Raw genomic sequence first — 14,894 nt, forward strand, 5'->3', positions numbered from 1 at the left:
GGACACTAATCGCACCAGTTTCTTTGTTAAGCCGCTGACTGCCAGAAGCCGGGATTGGACAGCAGGGGATGGATCACTGGATAATTGCCTTGTTCTGTTCATGCCCTCCGAAGCACCTGCCACCGGCATGGGGCTGGATGGAGACCCAGTATGGCCGTTCTTACGCTCCCAGTCTTAATCGTTAACCCCACACAGATACATTTGGCGGGCACTAGCAATGCAAGCGCCCCCTCCTCCCCGCCCCCCGATATCTAGGCTCGGTCTATAATAGATTTGAATTCCCATCATCTCTCCCACAGCTCAGCTCTGCCACTGGTAGGAACACAAGGATCCCCCGTGTAGATCAGCTGACCCCCTCCCCCGGGCAGGTCGAAACAACAGCTCTATTCCTGTGTGTTTTACATTGCCGTAGTGCCTGGAGGAGATCACCCTGGTCCATAGAGTTGCATAGAGACCTGATGTACAGCCTGATCGACCCAGATACCCCTATACTGAGCCCAGATGAAAGCATTTCAGCCCTCAGAGTGTACCCGGGTGCCACCAATGCCCAAGGCCCATGAAATGGGGAAGGGTTTGATGAGGTGAGACACAGAGGGCCAACCAGCTGCAGGGGAAGGTGAAAACCCCCTAAGGTCCCTGCTGCTCTGAGCTGGGGGAAAATTCCTTCCTGGCCCCCAGTCAGCATGCGAGAGAGGCCCACCAGCCAGGCAGCTCAAAGAGGATTGTCTGTGCCAGCTCCGGGCACCGGCCTGCCCTGCCCAGTGTCCCATCTCCGGCTGTGGCCAAGCTCTGATACGTGCGAGGAAGGAGCTAACACCCCCCGCCCCCAACCACCACCACAGACGGGGAGCTCAGAGCCAACCCCTGCCCCCAAGAGATTGCGGTGCTCTTGCCATTTCAGCCAGTTCAGACAACGCTGGGGTGTGACGCTGTTCAGGGGGAGCAAAGGGGATTGCATAAGAAATGAATTGGTGATGCTGAACATTCAGGAGTCATAGAAAGGGCTAATCAGAGACTTCTGGGTCTTGTAATAACTTGCTAGCCAGCTCCTATAGAATCCAGCATGGGGGCGAAAATGCCAGTGATTGCCGGGGGCCTGTAGACTGGCCTTTGGGCCACACTCTCCATTGCTCCGTTCCTGCGCTCGCAGCAAGGACAGAGAGGGTACAGAGTATGGTGGGTTTGAATCCCTGTACCCTGGAGATGTGCAAGGCTGGCCTGGCCCTTGGCGTAAATCAGTGCAGCCTCAGGGCTGCTCCTCCTGGCCTCCTAGAGGCACTGGGGAAAAGCACAACCCTAGTGCCCCACAATCCGAACACCCCCCACTGATTTATCCCCATGCTGGGAGTGGTGTTATATGCCTGCGACACTCTAAAGCCTCTTTACGGGGCATAAACGCAGCAGAACACAGCGGAGAGCCAGGCCCCGGTTCCCACCATTGCTGTTGCTCCGTCAGCCCCCACTGTCAGAGCGATGAGGGGACTCTGCTGTGCCCAGAAAGCCTTGGAGACCCAGGGCTGTACACAGACCCACAGATGGAGACTGAATATTTCAGCGTCTTTGATTGCCGGGTCCTTCTTCCTGCAGTGGGGACAGGACCGATCGGCTGCTTCGGAAGTGAATCACTCCAGCTCCCCAGCGGGCGTCTATTGGCATCGCTCCATTGAAGCAACAGACCTTGGCCGATTTGCACCAGCCTGGTTCAAGAGGCCGCATGCGCCAGGGCTGTCTGGCTCACAGCGGGGCGAGCTGTCGGGTGCAGACCGACGTGCTGGAGATGAGAGGGGGGGTGGCGAGAGCTGAGGAGCGCAGCCTGCCGGGCTGACCCAGAGAACGAGAGAAGTGAACACCGGGGAGGTGGGGATAGAAGGAAGGTTTGATTTCTATTTCCTTTGTGTCGTTTGACCAGCGACGTTGACAATTCGCGTTTTAACCGTTCTAAATCTCTGTATGGAATCGCAGATATCGACGGTCATGACACATTTTGATTGTCTGAACTCCCTCCCCCTTCATAATGTTGCACAACTGTGACCCTTTAAACTGATCAAAATCTAACAAATATCTCCGAAGAAACATCGATATTGTCCATCGAAATGGTGAAAATATAAAAATCAAATGTTTCCCAGCCTAAACCAACCCCTCAGCATTCCTTACGGGCGTGCTCTCATTAAAAGGCCACGTTTAATGCTGCTCAGAGCTGGATTCCCCAAGCCTCAGTGCTGGCAGTTCGATCTCGGCACCTAGCGGGCACCCCACACACGGAGACCTTCTGAAACTCCATCCCTAGATGGCTGCAGGTTTCCTTTCCTCATGGCATAACATCTGCTGCACTGGGATGAAACTCAGCTTGCCACGGTGGGAATTCCTGCGATCAGTGCGTTTCCTTATTTTGAAAAGTGCCTCCCACATTTGAACGTGTTCCATTTGTCTGGATTTTTCAGAAATAAGTGCCCGCGGCGGGCACAGTACGTTTGTTCACCCCTTCCCTTAAGGCCTGGGATGTGTATTGTCTCGGCTGGCTGTTTTGTATCTGTCAGGCCAGGCGCGGCTCTCAATTGGACATCAGGCCTGGTGGAAGCAGGAACTGACCCCTTTGAGTTTCCCTTACTAGCTGTTTAATCAACAGGCAGCGATATTGCCAAGAGCTTCATTGCCAGCGAATTGTCCAGTGGCCTGCTCTTTAATTCCCTGGGTCGAGACCGCAGGAAGGAAGGAAGCTGCGGAGATTTCGAATCGTTGCTGGTTCCAGTCCCCTGTGTGTTAATTAATGGGTTCTCCCAGACAGGCTGGTAAGGGCCTGTCTTCGTGTCCTTAATTCCAACCTCTCTGACCGCAGGAGCAGTCTCCTGAATGGTGACCCTGATTGGTGCCCTGCTGGGCTCTGCAGACCTGGCTTGTTACTGAACCCCTGGGTTTCATTAATGACAGTTGGTGTGGCCGAGTTTTGCTGATTCACACCAGCCGAGGACGTAGTTTAAGGATACAACAGGCAGAAAGCAAAGAGGTCCCCTCAGGAGGGGCAGCACAGTGCTGCCCCCCTCCCCCCAGGATTTACCCCAGTATCTGCTGGGGAGGTGGGCTGGGCCTGCTCCACCCTTCGCCTTCTGTCACACATAGAGTCCTCCGCTGAGGTGGGGTTGGACGGGCCTCCACAGCAGCGGGGCTGGGTCTTAACACCCTGTTGAGATGCTTGGGGCAGTTCCCCTCCCCGCCCAGAGCAATTGTCTCAGGCTCTCTGCAGACTCAGGCAGAAGTTGCTGCGTTGGTTACTCTTGAGTCACGTTTTTGGGCTTTTTACCACCGCTTCCCAGGCTAGGAACTGACCTTGGTTTTTTAATTGGAAGCTAAAAGTCTGGTGTGATCATAAGACTCTGGAAGCCGGAGCCCTAAGAACTGGCCTGCCGGGCCTATGATTTAAACTGGTTCCATTTCCCCCCTCCAACTGGGCCAGGGTGAAACTGGGGTGGGCCAGGTCCCAGGTACTGGCGTTCCCGTTCATACCAGTCCCCTCTCCTCATGAACCTTTCCCATGGGTGTGCACATGCCTACGGGCTCCCCAAGGTCAATGGGAGGCTGTCCTTTCATTCCTATCCTCCAGCACAAAAGGGGGTTCGTTAGCTCTGTGTTGTGGCACTGCAGGGTGCTGGGGATTCATTAGCTCTGAGCTGTGGCACCGCAGGGCTCTGGGGTTCGTTAGCTCTGTGCTGTGGCACTGCAGAGCTCTGGGGTTCGTTAGCTCGGCGCCGTGGCACTGCAGGGCTCTGGGGGTTTGTTAGGTCTGTGCTGTGGCACCGCAGGTCTCTGAGTTTGTTAGCTCGGCGCCGTGGGACCGCAAGGCACTGGGGTTCGTTAGCTGTGCGCTGTGGCACCACAGGGCTCTGGGGTTCATTAGCTAGTGTTGTGGCACCGCAGGGTGCTGGGGGTTCGTTAGCTAGTGCCATGGCACCACAGGGCTGCGGAGTTCTTTAGTTCAGCGCCGTGGCACCGCAGGGTGCTGGGGGTTCGTTAGCTCTTTGGCGTGGCACCGCAGGGTTCTGGGGGTTCGTTAGCTAGTGCCATGGCACCACAGGGCTTTGGAGTTCGTTAGCTCTTTGGCGTGGCACCGCAGGGCTCTGGGGGTTCGTTAGCTCGGCACCGTGGCACCGCAGGGCGCTGGGGTTCGTTAGCTCAGCACCGTGGCACCGCAGGGCGCTGGGGTTCATTAGCTCGGCACCGTGGCACCGCAGGGTGCTGGGGGTTCGTTAGCTAGTGCCATGGCACCACAGGGCTGTGGAGTTCTTTAGTTCAGCGCCGTGGCACCGCAGGGTGCTGGGGGTTCGTTAGCTCTTTGGCGTGGCACCGCAGGGTTCTGGGGGTTCGTTAGCTAGTGCCATGGCACCACAGGGCTTTGGAGTTCATTAGCTCGGCGCCGTGGCACCGCAGGGCTCTGGGGTTCGTTAGCTCGGCACCGTGACACCGCAGGGCGCTGGGGTTCGTTAGCTCGGCGCCGTGGCACCGCAGGGCTCTGGGGGTTCGTTAGCTCGGCGCCGTGGCACCGCAGGGCGCTGGGGTTCATTAGCTCGGCGCCGTGGCACCGCAGGGCGCTGGGGTTCGTTAGCTCGGCGCCGTGGCACCACAGGGCTCTGGGTTCGTTAGCTCGGCGCCGTGGCACCGCAGGGCTCTGGGGGTTCGTTAGCTCGGCACCGTGGCACCGCAGGGCGCTGGGTTTGTTAGCTAGTGCCATGGCACCACAGGGCTGTGGAGTTCTTTAGTTCAGTGCCGTGGCACCGCAGGGTGCTGGGGGTTCGTTAGCTCTTTGGCGTGGCACCGCAGTGTTCTGGGGGTTCGTTAGCTAGTGCCATGGCACCACAGGGCTTTGGAGTTCGTTAGCTCGGCGCCGTGGCACCGCAGGGCTCTGGGGGTTCGTTAGCTCGGCACCGTGGCACCGCAGGGTGCTGGGGTTCGTTAGCTCGGCGCCGTGGCACCGCAGGGCGCTGGGGTTCGTTAACTCGGCGCCGTGGCACCGCAGGGCTCTGGGGGTTCATTAGCTCGGCGCCGTGGCACCGCAGGGCGCTGGGGTTCATTAGCTCGGCGCCGTGGCACCACAGGGCTCTGGGTTCGTTAGCTCGGCGCCGTGGCACCGCAGGGCTCTGGGGGTTCGTTAGCTCGGCACCGTGGCACCACAGGGCGCTGGGGTTCGTTAGCTCGGCACCGTGGCACCGCAGGGCGCTGGGGTTCGTTAGCTCGGCGCCGTGGCACCGCAGGGCGCTGGGGTTCGTTAGCTCGGCGCCATGGCACCGCAGGGCGCTGGGGTTCGTTAGCTCGGCGCCGTGGCACCGCAGGGCTCTGGGGGTTCGTTAGCTCGGCGCCGTGGCACCGCAGGGCGCTGGGGTTCGTTAGCTCGGCGCCGTGGCACCATAGGGCTCTGGGTTCGTTAGCTCGGCGCCGTGGCACTGCAGGGCGCTGGGGGTTCGTTAGCTCGGCACCGTGGCACCACACGGCTCTGGGGGTTCGTTATCTCGGCGCCGTGGCACCGCAGGACTCTGGGGGTTCGTTAGCTCGGCGCTGTGGCACTGCAAGGCTCCGTGTGTATTTAGGTCACTCTGTGACACTGCAAGGTTAGACCCCCCTCCTCTGCCAACACCCCTCAGTCCTGACCCGAGTCCTGAGCTCTCTCTCCAGGGCAGTGCTCGGAGCCTGGACCTGGGCCCAGGAGCTGTGATCCCAGGTGCTGGCACGGGGAGCTCACCCCAGGGCAGTGGGGCCGGACTGCTTCATGGAGACTCCGATCTCCCCGCCGCTAATGCAATAGCAGCCCCCACCCCCCCAATGGAGCCGAGCCCGCTGGACCCCCCCCCATTCCCTGGTTGTGGAATTAGCTCTCCAGTCTGAGCTTTCACTTGAAAAACCACAACAGGCCCACACGTCCGCCAGCGTGAAGCAGCCCCACCCATCCCAGCTGATTTCAGTGGCGCCACCTTGATTTATACTCCCTGACAAACCTGGCCTTCTGCGCCTCCCCTTCGCAGGTGGGCAGGCCTCAATGCATGGCGTGGTGCGGCAACGTCCGCCTGAGTCTGCAGGCAGCCTGCTCCAGCAGCTCGGCAGGCGGGTTGGAAATTCGCGGCACTCGGAGGACATCGATTCGGTGCCATGGAAGCAGTTCGTGGTTTGACTTTTACACGTTTGTGAGAGCCCAGACAGGCGTCGGTCCGAAACCTGCTTGATTTCCCTGCCAGCTCACCCACCTGGCTTCAGCGGCCTGCCAGGTGGGCTGACGGAGTCTGGGAACACCGGTTCCCTAGCTCCAAGGTTCCCGCTTCAACCGGGATTCCCAGGGCGTCTACACCCCCAGCCCAGTCAAGCCTTCCACGGTCCCAGCTCCCTGTCAGCAGGCAGGATGCTGGGGAGCCTGGAAGCCGTAGGACTGCTGGCTCCTCAGCGGCCCCAGCTCCTGACGTCCTCTGCTCCATTCCCTTTTGCGGAGAATTTTGAAGGTTTTTGGTTTCATTCCAAATTGGAAGGAAACCAGATTTTGCAACATCAAAATCCTCCTGCTAAACAGAACTGCCTTTCTCCGCCCAGCTGCAGTTCGAACCGCTCCTTTGGTCTCGATGGGGCGTTACCTCTGAAACCTACCAATGTCCATCTAGAGGGCCACATTGCTCCCTGTTGCACTGCTGCCCAGTATGGCAGTTCCTACGCTTCTCCCTCAGCCCACCTGGTGCCCAAGGCCCACACTGCCCCCTCCCCAGATGCCCGACCCCCAGCTGCCTTCTGACAACCCCCACGCTGCGGCTCGGAGCTGCCAGCGCCACCCCCTGACCCATCACAGTGGGAAAGGGAAGATCAGTGAAAAGCATATTGCCTCGCAGATCAAAGGAACGCTCCCAGGGCTGCTGGGCTGAGCGTACTGCTTATTTACATAGTTGCTTCATTAAAAACTCCTAATTTTAGCAAAGCTTCCCCAGAATCCCCAGTCTGCCCGAGGCGGCAGGATCCAGGGGCCTGCTGCAGAATTTAGATCTAGCTCCCCACAGAATCGACGGGGCCTTCGTGTTCTCTGGCTTGCAGCAGCACTTAGTAGCCCCAGCCATGGACCGCAACTCCTTGTGCTGGGTGCTGTATGTTATTTATTAGGAGCATTACGGTAGCGCCTATCAGCCCGAATCAGGGGCCAGGACCCCATTGTTTTGAGCACGGTATGTTATTTATTAGGAGCATTACGGTAGCGTCTGGTAACCTGAGTCAGGGGCCAGGACCCTGTTGTGCTGGGTGCTGTACGTTATTTATTAGGTGCATTACAGTAGCACCTAGCAGCCTGAATCAGGGGCCAGGACCCTGTTATGCTGTAGAAACCCAGTCGATTTCCAATCTGATTCCCCACCTTTTACAAATTCCTCGCTGCATTTTCAGTCTGTATCTCGGGGGAGGGGCGGGGGGAACGTGTTGGCAAAATCTGGGGTCTCTGAACCAACCCAGGTGGAGATCAGCATCTCCCCGAATGGGCCCCAGTCTCTCCTTGCGTTTTTCCTAATGCAGTTTTGCCGCGGCTTATCTCCCGGTCGGTGTGTCCCCCTGTGGTGTGTTTCCTCCCAGAGCCCACGGTGAGACCTGGGGCGCAGAGCTCTGGCGGCGAAGGGCGGAGTTGGGGAATCAATGTGGGAGTTTCTTCACCTCCCAATAAAAACGGTTGTGAAAACACACGCTCACGTCCCCCCCCTTCCCCTCCAGCAAACTGCCCCGTGCTGCTGATGGTCTGATGGGCCGGGCCGTTTGCCAGGGGCCAGCTGGCGTGATAAAACTCATGGCCGGTGGCTTATAGGCCCCGACAAGCTGTGGAGAGTTTCCCGGGAGGGGCCCCGCCCCACAGGGGGTTGCACAGACTTTCAGCGCCTCAGGGGTTCCTGGAGCTGGGACTCCAGGGGATTGTACAGGCACCGAACTGAGGGGATCCCATTCGCTGGATCCTTCGGAGCTTTGCCTCCGTGCCCTGGCCACCATTTTGGATGCTAGTGCTGTAGGTGCCCCACGGCGGCGCTCCCGTGGGACTGCAGGGGGGGTATAAACTCGGCATGGAATCCAGCAGAGACAGCAGGCCGGCTCCTGAGCCAGTGTCCTTCTGTGCCTCGGTTTGCCCATCTGTACAATGGGGATAATGAGATGGACCTCCTGTGCAAAGCGCTTTGCGATTGGTGGATAAAGGCGCGGTCACAGTGCTGCTGACAGCGTGGGGAGGGGGTGTGGGAGACGCGGGGGTACGTGGCAGGTGCAGGGCAGTGGCCGGTCAGGGGTGGCGGGGGCTGCCGGGGGTGGCAATGCACGGGCGCTCAGCACTCTGTCCCGTCCCTAACCCGCCCTGTTCTCTGTCCCGTTTCCAGCCCAGGGCAAGGTGCCGGCGCCCAGCTCGGAGCCCCCGGAGCCCTGGCCCCCCGCGGCGGCCGTGACCCTGCCTGTGAGCTACCGCCTCTCCAACACCCGCCTGGCCTTCTTCCTGAAGGAGACGGGGGCGGGGCCGGGGGGGAACGCCAGCGCCCCCCTGCAGCGCTCCGAGCCCTTCGTCGTCTTCCAGACCAAGGAGCTGCCCGTCCTCAACGTCTCGCTGGGGCCCTTCAGCACCGGGCTGGTCCTGCCCAAGGAGCAGCTCCAGCCCTCCAGCACCCTGGAGATCCCCGACCGCCTCACCGTCAACTGGAAGGTGCGAGCCTTCATCATCCAGCCGCGGGTGCTGGCCAGCCAGCCCGTGGTCCAGGTGCTCTTCTACGTGGCAGGCCGGGACTGGGACGACTTTGACGTGACCGAGCGGCTGCCCTGCGTCCGGCTGCACGCCTTCCGCGAGGCCCGCGAGATCAAGAGCTCCTGCCGCCTGCGGGGCAGCCTGGCCACCTGCCTGGTGCAGGCCGAGCTGCCCCACGCCTGGTTCGGCCCCTCGGCCGTGCCCCTGGGCAGGAGGAAGGCGCCGGAGGCCCTGGAGCTGAGCGGCGAGAGCCAGCAGGCCGAGCTGTACTACACGCTGCATGCGCCCGACGGGGCCGGGGAGTGCCCCGGAGAGACGGCCCCGCGCCGGGGGGGCGGCGCTGCCCGGACCGAGGGCCCCACGCAGCACCCCCTGCTGCGCATTGGCAGCATCAGCCTCTTCCAGCCCCCGCCCACCCAGCTGATGCAGGAGCACAGGCTGGACGGCAACATCTTCATCCGCCTGCCGGACAAGCCCCTCAAGCCGGGCGAAGTGCTCAGCATCCTCCTCTACCTAATGGCCAACTCCACCGTGGAGCACTTCACGCTCAGGTACGTCCGCGGGGCCGGGGGCGAGCACGGTAACCGCTCCTCTGCAGCCGCGGCCTGAGCGCCGCGCCGCCGCGCCAGCCTGCTGCTAGGAGGCGCTGTGCTGCTGGTGCTTGCCCTGAGCTGCTGCATCGCTGCGCGCTGGGATACAGCTGCCGCGGCCCACCCCAGAGCGGGCTGCATTTCAGCAGCGAGTGTAGCGATCCCTCCCAGGTTTGGAAAGGTGCCTAAGACCCATTGGTTTCGTTGGGAGTTCGTTGGCTGGGCGCTGTTGAAAATCCGACGGGGAGCCTGTCTCCCGGGGGCAGGTTCAGCGGCGGGTGGGGAAGGGCGCGTGTTGTGCTGTGTGTGATGTTTAATCCCCGGAGGTGATTCTTTGGGCCTTCTGGTGGGCGCAGGGGAGGAAGTGTCGTCACGCGTTGTTACTGGTAGCACAAGGCCCCCGATGCAGACGTCCCCGGGGAGCTAGCCGGACCCTCAGACGGGGCGTCCGAGGAGATCAGAGCAGGGTCTGACTCGGCGTTTGCTGCTGTGTCATTAGAGCGGGTGGGAAAACGGGCCTTTTTCAGGCCCAAGCTTGTGTTTCAAACACGGAATATTTCGATTCGGGGCCGCTGCCGTGGGTCCCTCTGGAGGCTAGGCCGGTTGGCTGCACCGCCTCTGCCAGGCCACGGGGCGGGAGACAGTCCATCATGGGATCATGCCCCTTGGCTCAGCGCTCAGAGGGCTCCACCTCAGAACGGTGGCTTCCCACGGGGCCCACAGGCCAGGTTTAACGTCAGGGCTGCCGGATATTTGGAAAGGTCTGGCCCTACGGGACTTACCCAAGGTCCTATGGAGCCAACAGCAGGGCAGATTTCCTGGGTCCCAGCCCAGCCTCCCTCGCTGGCTCTGATGCTGGTTCGGAGGGTGGCCTGGAGGAGATGGCGCCGCAGAAGGTGGATGCCAGGGCAGGGCCTGGGCGCTGGGTTTTCTGGGGGGTCTCGGGGGACAGTGCTGTGAGGATGCTGCGAGCACTTCGGCGATCGGCTCAGCTCCCGGGGTGCGTGGCGAGGGCGCAGTGAACAGGGATCCCTTGTGAGGTTGGCCTCGTTAACCTGATGCCAGTAACTGTGGGCATCCCCACTGCGGGTGCATGTTACAGACGGGGCGTGGTGCAGGGAGAGAGGCCCTTTTTGGGCGACAGGGGAGGCCGGTGTGTGTGTGTGTGTGTGTGTTTTCCTGGCAGCCCTGCTCGTCGCCCCAGCACACAGCTGTCCCCATGCCAGGGACCCGAGCCCATAGCAGGCAGTTCAGTGAGTGTTGGGGAGCCCCTGTCAGTCTATCATGGGAGTCATACAGCACAGGGCGTGAACGTCTGCCTGGCCCCTGGGCGGGATGGGCCCTGCCATGGGGCACAGGGGACAGCCAGAGCAAGAGGTGCAGGGCCCTGGCAGGAGGCTGAATGAGTATGGGGGGTGGAGGGGAGAGGAGAGTGGGGCTGGAGCTGTGGGGTGCAGAATGGGCTTGGCCAGAGAGTGCTGCACTGGGTGGGTGGGTGCTGGAGGGGCCGGGTGGGCAGAGCAGTAGGGCGCTGGAGGGGCCGGGTGGCAGAGCAGTAGGGCGCTGGAGGGGCCGGGTGGGCAGGGTTTTAGGGCGCTGGAGGGGCCGGGTGGCAGAGCAGTAGGGCGCTGGAGGGGCCGGGTGGCAGAGCAGTAGGGTGCTGGAGGGGCCGGGTGGGCAGGGCTTTAGGGTGCTGGAGGGGCCGGGTGGGCAGGGCTTTAGGGCGCTGGAGGGGCCGGGTGGCAGAGCAGTAGGGCACTGGAGGGGAGGGCTTTAGGGTGCTGGCGGGGAGGGGTGGGTGCCCTGCACACAGGGCCAGCTGCACAGGGCGAACCGCCCACGCAGTGGAAAGGAGGGGGTGGAGCTGGCACTGGGACGGGGAGAGGCCGGGTGGCCACGTGGGCAGCGTGATGGGCGTGCCGTGTCTGGGGGAGGGTCCGGACCAGCTGCTGGCAGGAGGGTGTGGCTAGGGGGCTGGGAGAGGTGGAGGGTGGAGATCCCTTTAGGCCAGACTCAGAACACGACCGCGCCGTGCATGGAGCAGTCCTGGTCATCCAGCAAGGTGCTGAGCCCCCGCCCCCAGCCCCGCCCAGGGGAGTGCTTGGTGTCTGGCACGTGGAGCCCTGGCATGCTGGCATCACGCCCTTCTCCAGTGCCAGAACGGGCATCACACCTCCTGGCGTCCTTCCCAGCCGGTCCGAGCCCGGAGCTCCTGCCCGCTCTCCCTCCAGCAGCGCCCATGGGGGGCCCCGTCGCTGCTCCTGCCCTGCTCTGGGTTCAGCACTTGGGAAAGGGAAGGATTTGTGGCCTCAGCAACCTGGAGAGCCGTGCCCTGCTAGCCCAGGCCTGGCTCCTGATGCCCCATAGCCCTGGCCTGCAGCCTCCTGCTATCCCCCCTTCCCAGATCTGCCAGGGCCCCTCCTTCCTTACCCACAGCCCCCTGCCAGGCCAGCCCCTCATGCCAGGTGCACCACTGTGCTTGCAGACTGCCTTGGGACTGGGCTCCAGACAGAAGGCATCTGGCAGACATGGCATAAAACAGAGCTATGGAAAAGCGTAAGCAGGGTGCCTGGATCCCGGGGGTGGCAGCGCCTGGTTCATAGAGCCCTTGATTGGAGCCCGAGCGTAGAGCCCTCCCTTCGGTGATACCACTGACGTAACGGGACAAAGACGGAGCGGCTGGTCAGGCCCTTTGTTAGCGAACGAGCCGGATGCGAAAGAGATGGGAGAGGGAGCACCATCCCCGCCAGCTAAATGCTCAACGCACCCTCCGAATAACCCCACCCCCAGCCACCGAGCCGCTGCGGGCTCCGCTCGCTCGCCCGCTGGGAGTTCATTCGCTCGGCTCCCGTCCTGTCAGGGCCCCGCGGGAGGGGAGGGACAGCGAGGGGAGCAGACTGTAGCAATCTCCCTGGAAGCCCGGCGGAGAGCCGGGGATTGAGCTGCAGAGGGAGCTGCCTTCTCCGCCCGTTGGTAGTGGGACAGGGCCCCTTTGTCCCAGGTCTGCACCGGTGAAAGTCTCTCCAGCATCCCACGGGCGATGAGCTCAGAGGGGTGTGTGTGTGGGGGGGTCCTTGATCCAGGTCCCAGCAGGCCACAGAACCGATCACCACTGCTCGCCAGGTCAAGGACCCCCGAGCGTCTCCGCGCGTCTCTGCCCTGGATGCAGCCCTGCCGGGGGAGGGTGGAGAGGAGCGGAGGGGTCCGGGGCTGCTGGAGGGTCGGGCCGTGCGTCCCAAGGAAATAAACCTTGGTGCACGCAGCCCCGTCTGCCTGGGCAACCCTACAATAACAAAGGGAGGGTCCTGCAGCTAGGGCGTTACCCTGGCCCTCAAGAGACCCCTGCTGTGCCCCAGACTCCCCGTGTGCCCTTGGCCACATCACTTAGCGTATGATTGCACCTGGAGCAGCCGGACTTTCAGCCCAGCTAGCTCGGGTCCTGAAGCTGCAGCAGCACCCAGAGCCCTGGTAGCACGTGGCGCCGCATCCTCACAGCTGAGTGCTGCCGACACCGCTGCTGCGTACGTCACCCACCCCAGGGAGCCAGGCTAGGACCCTGGGCCCGTTGCTTCCCCACACACAGAACTCGCCCGCTTGAATGAAAGACCTTTCCTAGCTGGTAGCAGCAGTATGTCTGTTATCCGTTGGGCGGGCCAGTCTCTCCCGTTCTCACACACACTGTCAGGCCACGCCCTGCCCAGACCCGTCGGCAGCGTCCTTCACCCCTGCACCAGCGCAGTGCACTGAACTCCTGCCCCCTAGTCTGCCCTGGCCGCCGGGCACCACACGTGCACACAAAGCCGGGCCAGAGCCGACGTTCTCTAGCTCGACTGCAAGATCTGGGCGGGATGCAGGGATCACTGGGTGAGGTTCTCTGGCCGGGGTGATGCAACGGCTCAGACTAGCTGGTCACCGGGTCTCTTCTGACCTGGAAATAAGCCCCTGCAAAGCAGAGTAATCCAGTATTAGCCACCTACAGTCACTGCCAGGCTTTCATAGCCCCTGAATAACACCTCTCTCTCACGTTAACCTCGGAACGCAGTAGCACCCCCGTCTGCCAGTGGGGAAACTGAGGCAGGGAACGCCTCTTTCCTGACTTCCAGTCTAGTGCCCTGCCTCTAACCCTAATGGCTACTAGCCGCCCCCAGCTGAATACTGGCCGGCAGCCGCAATGTTGTCCGCCGCGCTCCCTGGGGGAGGAACAGGGCTCTGGGACATGACGGCCCTTCCCCCGGTATCGTTCCCGCCGTGTGTGGCCGCGGGCAGGCCGCCGTGCGGACGTGAGCCTGGCTCTCCTCTCCGGCTCTGCAGGGTGAAGGCCAAGAAGGGCGTCAACCTCGTCAACACCAAATCCAGGAACCTCCAGTGGCTGGTGACCTCCGAGCTGCTGACGGGCGGGAAGCACTCCACAGCCACCGTCGACGTGGCCAAGGTCGACGGCGCGCTGCCCAGGTAAGCGCCTCGCCGCGTCCCCTTCTCTTTCTCGGGGGCAGCGTCTGACCGAGCCACGGCATCGGGCGGGACTTTCCCCCCGCTCGGATCGGCATGGACGGGTTCTCTGCCTTCCTCCGCAGTCCGGGGCACGGGTTGTCTGCTGGGATCCTCTGGGCTGGGCACGTCTCACGTGCCGTGGCACTGGTGCACCTCGTGTTCTCTGCCTGCGGCTCGCCAGGGCTTAGTCCCCGGGGGGCTGCACTTGGGCTGCACGCGGGTTTGCAAGAGATCTGGTGGCCCCTTCCGACCTTCGCCTCCAGGATCATTCACCAGGGGGGCAGCGGCACCCGGCTGAGGGGCGGGACCGTGGTGGCCTGCATCCTCCTGCTGCGACACGGCCCTTGGCGCTGCTCGGCCTGGCTGGCTAGGCCCGTTCTGTGACTGGGAGCATTGCAGGGGCGGGGCAGCATTTGTGGCTCATTGCAGGGGGGGAAGCGGGGTCTCGTGTTGCCCTGCGGGAGCCCCCAAAGTGGTTGGCTTTGACGAAAGACCCCGTCCCCCCATCCTAGGCCAAAGGCTCTGGAGGGGCGTTGCATCAATTTAGATAGACTCAATGGGCCGCAGATGTTAGCCAGGATGGGTAGGGAATGGTGAACACACCTGCAGCCTGCGTCTCTTATCCCCCATCCCCGGTGAGTGGGGTCTCCTTGGAGCAGGCTTCCCCTTTCAAATTTGGCATCTGCCTGTACCTTGCCGGCTGCCCTCCTTCCCTGGACACTGCCCAGAGCTGCATGCAATGCTGGGACTCCGCTCGCCCGGCCTGCACGTGCTGGGGCTGATAAACTTGCCCTTCTGATCTAATGCGTCCGTGCCACACGTTAGCCCACAGGAGAGCTCGTTATCTCTGCACAACAGGCCTGAGCGGCGCTCCTGGTGCTCGGATCCAGGCAGCGGCCCTGCTCCGGCCTGCACGGGGCTCGCAGTGCAGCCGCGCTCGACGGGCCGCCTGGGGAACCCTGCCCGCCCCAGAAATACTCCCATCCCCGTCCCCAAATTCCACTCCATTCCCCTGCTCTCCAGGCAGCCTGCCTGGGAGCTCATCAGAGCGGGGAGGAGATGCCGGCGGCATGGAGAGGCTTTGCTATTCACTGGGA

The 14,894-nt window shown here is 62.3% G+C and overlaps 1 protein-coding gene across 2 annotated transcripts in view; it reads left to right on the forward strand.

Annotated features, from left to right (window-relative positions):
* TMEM132E (transmembrane protein 132E) overlaps positions 1-14,894 on the forward strand; it is a 251,555-nt gene that overhangs the window by 192,730 nt on the left and 43,931 nt on the right. For both annotated transcript variants that reach the window (XM_044994306.1, XM_044994305.1), the window contains exons 2-3: positions 8,361-9,267; positions 13,618-13,758. In XM_044994306.1, the coding sequence (XP_044850241.1) occupies positions 8,361-9,267; positions 13,618-13,758 (1,048 nt within the window). The remainder of the gene's footprint in view (positions 1-8,360; positions 9,268-13,617; positions 13,759-14,894) is intronic.

The sequence above is a fragment of the Mauremys mutica genome, chromosome 19, assembly GCF_020497125.1.
Source record: "Mauremys mutica isolate MM-2020 ecotype Southern chromosome 19, ASM2049712v1, whole genome shotgun sequence".
Classification (NCBI taxonomy): domain Eukaryota; kingdom Metazoa; phylum Chordata; order Testudines; family Geoemydidae; genus Mauremys; species Mauremys mutica.